The sequence below is a fragment of the Lipotes vexillifer genome, unplaced genomic scaffold (genome assembly GCF_000442215.2).
Source record: "Lipotes vexillifer unplaced genomic scaffold, Lipotes_vexillifer_v1.1 scaffold636, whole genome shotgun sequence".
NCBI lineage: Eukaryota > Metazoa > Chordata > Mammalia > Artiodactyla > Lipotidae > Lipotes > Lipotes vexillifer.
The window spans coordinates 1,389,363-1,394,659 of NW_006786547.1; the positions used below are offsets into that span (position 1 = coordinate 1,389,363).

The window sequence follows — 5,297 nt, forward strand, 5'->3', positions numbered from 1 at the left end:
CGGTTCAGCTGACTGCCGTCTCCCGCAGTGCACGGAGGAGAAGGAGATGTTCGAGCTGCAGTGCCTGGCCCTGCGGAAGGACTCCAAGATGTACAAGGACCGCATCGAGGCCATCCTGCAACAGATGGCGGAGGTCGCCATCGAGCGGGACCAGGTAGGGGCCGCGCAGCTCTCCCGGACGCGGTGGCCTTTCAGGGATGCAGTTGTCAAGGTGGGTTTTCAGGGAGCACGGACAAAAGCAGTTCACGCTCGTTTGAAAACGTGAACGTTAATGAAGTGAATCCCCTTCCTCCACCTCTGCCCTACCTGCCGCCAGGAAGTCCACGCTCCACCTGCTGCCGTACCTGCCAGACTTTTTTCAGCACACGTGTAGTTTCATTTTTGTTTTATGAAAGTGGAAGCCTTCTGACTCGTTTTGCAAAGACTTCTTTCGCTTAAAAAGCCACGGGCGCCTTGGCCGGCTGCACTCCTCTGGGTGGGGAGGCGGCGCCCAGCGCGGGGCTGCACCTGCTTCTTCGTCTCCCATCACTTTCCTGTCACGGCTCGGGGTCGTTTCTGATCAGCCACAGCTGTCGCTTCAGTCACTTTCTGGAGGGTGACTGGCAATCTGTATCAGGAGCCTGAATAGGTAGATTCCTTTTCCCCGGCAAACCCACTTCTAGAAAGCCCTGTCATGGGAATAACAGAAACGCAGAGAAAGCCCGGCAGATGTGTGCTTCTCTCAAGGCCGTGGGCAGCAGTGCGGTCTGGGGCAGCAGGTGTGAAATGGGCACAGCTCACCCGACGGGACAGCTCCTTCCCGGAGCTGCCCGAGCAGAGCCCCCCTCTGCCTTGTGCATGGCCAGCAGGGGCGCGCAGCCTCCGGTGGCACCCAGGGCAGGCCACCCGCCCAGGGACGCTGGCGCCTGGCCGCCGAGGTGAGTGGCAGGGTCTTCTCTGGCGGGTCCCGAGTTGGAAGCTGGCACAGAAATTCAGGACGTCCTGTTACTAATCCAGCCCTGGCTGTCGGGGTCGATTGAGGCAGGGGTGTGTGTTAGCTCCTGGATCATTGCTGGACGCGAGGCTGGCTTCCTACAAGTGCGCCTCGCAGCCGCAGCCTCCTGAGCCGGTCACTGTAGGTCCAGTGACCTACAGTGGGCTGGCTACAGTAGGCTACAGTAGGTCGTGGGCTGGCCTCCTGGGCTGACCTCAGTGCCCCCGCCATGGGGGACTGGCTTGATAAAGCGTGGGGTGTTTATCTTAAAGAATGTTACACCGCTGCCAACAATCATGTTCTTGATATCAGGCTGTACCCAGGAAACATGAAACGCACGTGTGGGCACGTGAACACGGCTGAATGTGCCCAGAGAGCAGGACTTGAAGACCCTGCCGGGTCAGCAGGGGCTATTCTCAGGGGGTTTTAATCTTCTTTATATTTTCTGAACTGTCCACACTTTCCATCCTGAGCCTGTATTGCATTTACAACCCCCAAAACACGAATGACATCCTCGGATAAGAAAGGGGAAGAGGCCAGCGCTGCCCCACCCCCACCCCCACCCCCGTCCCCGGCCATGTTGCTGGAAATTCTCCCAGGAGCACTGCTAGAAATAAGGCAGACTGTGCCGAGAAGTGAGAGAGCCGAGAGGGCAAATGAAAGACCGGGGGGTTGCGGGGGACAGGGAGATGGGCCGCGCCTGCCCTGCCCTGCGCTGCCCCACAGGCCATCATGACGCGGGAGGAGCTGCACGCACAGCACGCCCGCAGCCTGCAGGACAAGGACGCGCTGCGGAAGCAGGTCCGCGAGCTGAGCGAGAAGGCGGATGAGCTGCAGCTGCAGCTGTTCCAGCGCGAGGGCCAGCTGCTGGCAGCAGAGGGCCGCCTCCGGCGGCAGCAGCTGGAGACGTCCGTCCTGGTGGGCCTCCCCCGGGGCCTTTACGGTGTCCCTCACTCAGAGAGAGCCATGGCTCTGCCACAGTGGGGCTCTGGGGGTGCGGCCACATGGGGGCAGGTGTGTCCCTAGAGACTGGGGCAGGTGTGTCCCTAGAGACTGCAGACCCCAGAGGAGGAGCCACCAAGGGGCCTGGGCCTGGCCTGGCTCAGCCACAGCTCTGCCACTGGCTCTGGCAGGTCCCCAGACGTTCCTGAGCACCTCCCTCCTCTGTAAGGTTGCCTGCCCACCGAGCCCTCGTGGAGGTGGGCTGCAGAGCTGGCATAGCTCAGGGCCCGGCAGGGTGTGGGGAGGCGGGGAGGGGCGTTCTGGCCAGGGGCCAGGCCCAGCCATGGCCTGGAGAGAGGCCTCCCTGGAGGGCGGGCTGGCCTGGGACCCCACCCCGTGCCCTCGAGTGGCTCGGTCTCCCCACAGCCTGCTGACCGACCCCTCTTCTGTGACCACAGAGCTCCGACCTAGAGGACGGCTCACCGAGGAACTCCCAGGAGGTGAGTATGACTCTGGGGGCGGGCCCAGGGACAGCCTCACCCCGGACTCCCAGCCATAGCCTCTGCCGGACCACAGCCCCACTGGGTCCCTCAGAAGCTCTGGGAGCTCAGCCCGCCACCGGCCATCCTCCCAACGCCTGGCTGGGCAGCGTAGGTCCCTCCCTGAGAAGCCGGCACAGGGGGTGACGGCGGTGGGGAGCGCAGCAGTGGGTGGGCAGCACTGAGGGTCAAGTCCAGTCCTGGCAGACTGGTGGTCTAACCAGTTGCCCTTCTCTCTTGGGAAGCTCTCGCTCCCCCAGGACCTAGAGGAGGACGCCCAGCTCTCAGACAAAGGTGAGGAGGCGAGCAGCCTGTCCCGGAGGATCTAGCTAAGGCCTCCTCCTGGCCGCAAGCGGGCACCCGTCCTGACCTTCAGCACGCACACCGCATGACGCCGGCGCCTGGGGACACGTGCCCCAGCCCTGGCCCACAGACCTCCACGACCCCACTTCACAGATGGGCACACTGAGGCTCAGAGGGATAAGCAACCCCCAAGGTTCCCCAGACAGCAAACAAGAGCCCCATTGGAACCCAGGGCCCAGGCTTGCAGGTCCACATCCCAGCTCCCACCCTGAGAACACGCCTGGCCATTGGAGCCCACTCAGGCCCCGGGACTGCAGAGTGGAGGCACCCCGCCCTGCAGAGCAGGGAGCTGGGGAGGTAGCCACTGCCAGGAAGTGGAACAGAGCGGGGAAGGAGGGACAGCTCAGGGTGACTCGGGCCTTAAGGTGGCAGGGGCGGGATCCTTCTGCCTGCCTGGGCACAGGACAGGGAGTGGCAGGTAGATGGCCCAGCGGGGATGACGGGGGGCTGGCTCTGAAGGTGGGTGTCAGACGGGAGTTTGGGGGGATGGGTGGTGGCGGGGGCGCCACCGCAGAGATAGTGTGTGAAGCCAGATGGACTTCCTCAGTGTCAGGCCCGACCCCAGCTTCTGGAGGGGGGCTGGAAGAGGAAGAGGCAGCAAATGGAGAAGTAAGTGGTTGGTCCCTCTGCTGCTGCCCAAAGACATGAACTTGAGGCCAGTGAGCCCCCACGTGGGGACAGGCGGGCAGGACCCGCAGGCAGCGAACAGGAGGGGAAGGCTGTTGGCCCAGCCGTCCTGGGAGCCCCAACCCAGGGCTGGTGTGGCCCCTCGTGGGAGGCGGGGCAGGCTTCAGGGTCAGAGGCCCAGGAGAAGGAGAAGACCCGGGCCCGGGCCTTTCCCGCCGCGACGTCCGCCGTCGCCCGTCGTGGACGGTTTAGGGGAGCCAGCCCATCAGAGCACTTTTTCTGTGGGTCCTGAGCCCTGGGCCCATCCGGGCCCTGGCAGATGTGGAGGGAGCCCAGCAGCCTGCAGTGTTCTGCTCCCAACGCTGCAGTGCCCCAGCCTCGGCCCCTGCCCAGGGACGGGGCGCAGCATCTGCTCCGGGAGCCAGGAGCGGGAATTGAGGTCTCTGAGCCCCAGTCCCCATGTCTATACAATGGGAATGCTTGCGGGGTCCAAGTAAGGACCCAGAAGGTAGGTGGCACAGGACTGGCCCGGGTTGGGGGGTAGAGGTACTGGCGAGCGCGATCCTGGCAGGTAGGCAGGACCAAAAGGTACAACCCTACCTTGCAGGCGGCCCAGCCATCGGGGAGAGCCCTGAGCAGCCCTTTGTGGCTCTGCAGAAGGAGCGGCTTTCACTGACCCCCGAGGTAAGGCTGCCTGGGGTCCCTGGAGCCCTGGGAGGCCCCTGGTGTGGGTCTCAGTGTGAATGATAACGAACGGGGAGAGTGGTTCCTCTACCTGGACGGCCGGGGGGTGATCACAAGGTCTCTGCCCGTGGGCTCCTGGGGTGTGGTGTTTTGGAATGTGAAGCTGAGCCCCCCTCCCTTCTTGGACGAAGCAGCGGGAGGGGGGCAAGGGGCGGGCCCATCTTCTGGATGGGGCGCAGCGTTAACCTGAGTGGAAACTCGGCCTCACTGTCCACTGCACGGGGCCCGACGGCAAGGGGGGCCGCACCGTACTCTGTAGTAGAAGGAACACTGGCCTGGAGCCCATCCCCGCTGGCTGTGCGTGCGTCCCAGGCCAGTCCCGTCATCTGAAAGGAGAGACCGCGCGCCCCGCCCGCCCGGCCCCCAGTGCGCAGCCCCAGGGGCGGGGGTGGGGCCCACGCGGGCGCTGGCCGGAGCCTGAGCCTCGCCCCTCCTGCAGGACGCAGGCCTGAGCGGCGGGGAGCCCCCCGAGAAGGAGAAGGGGCGGCGGCGTCTCAAGGAGAGCTTCGAGAACTACCGCAGGTGGGCCCGCGTGGGCGGAGGGCGAGGGGGGGCTGGGGAGCGGTGGCCCCGCGCCCACCTGCGCCGCCTGGGTCTCCCGCAGGAAGCGGGCCCTCAGGAAGATGCAGCACGGCGCGAGACAGGGGGAGGTGGACTGGGAGAATACCACGGGCAGCGACAACACCGACACCGAGGGCTCCTAGCCGGCCCCTCCGTCCAGCCGCACGTCGTGGGAGGACACGGCGCCACCTGGGAGCTGCCCCGCTAGGCCGCCTCTTCGTTGGCGAGCACGGGCTTGTTCTATCTCTGTGTGATGCACACGCGTGCCTCAGTGTTAAAAATGCAGCCCCGTCAATAAACGAGCGCGGTCCGGACCCCTCCGACGGTCTTGCTGCCGCGCGCACCCTCCGACCCCGCTCCGGCCAGCGCGCAACGCCTGCCGCCAGGGGTTAGCCGAGCGCGGCCCGCCGCCGGGACGGAAGCCGAGCAGGGCCGCTTCCATCGCGCGCCCGCTTCCGAGACGGCGGCGGTGTGGCCTCCGTGGGGCGGGGCGGGGCGGGGCGGGGCGGGGCGGTCTCGGCTGCGCGGGGCGGCCGGCGGGCGGCATG

General features: G+C 65.6%; 2 protein-coding genes across 2 annotated transcripts in view; both read left to right on the forward strand.

Annotated features, from left to right (window-relative positions):
• Positions 1-5,063, forward strand: part of CARD9 (caspase recruitment domain family member 9) — a 7,612-nt gene extending 2,549 nt beyond the window's left edge. The window contains exons 6-12 of the mRNA XM_007458979.1: positions 29-154; positions 1,700-1,891; positions 2,374-2,415; positions 2,700-2,748; positions 4,052-4,128; positions 4,628-4,710; positions 4,793-5,063. Of these exons, the coding sequence (XP_007459041.1) occupies positions 29-154; positions 1,700-1,891; positions 2,374-2,415; positions 2,700-2,748; positions 4,052-4,128; positions 4,628-4,710; positions 4,793-4,892 (669 nt within the window). The 3' untranslated portion in view covers positions 4,893-5,063. The remainder of the gene's footprint in view (positions 1-28; positions 155-1,699; positions 1,892-2,373; positions 2,416-2,699; positions 2,749-4,051; positions 4,129-4,627; positions 4,711-4,792) is intronic.
• Positions 5,003-5,297, forward strand: part of DNLZ (DNL-type zinc finger) — a 1,891-nt gene continuing 1,596 nt past the window's right edge. Inside the window, exons 1-2 of the mRNA XM_007459020.1 lie at positions 5,003-5,012; positions 5,136-5,218. Coding sequence (XP_007459082.1) covers positions 5,003-5,012; positions 5,136-5,218 — 93 coding nt within the window. The remainder of the gene's footprint in view (positions 5,013-5,135; positions 5,219-5,297) is intronic.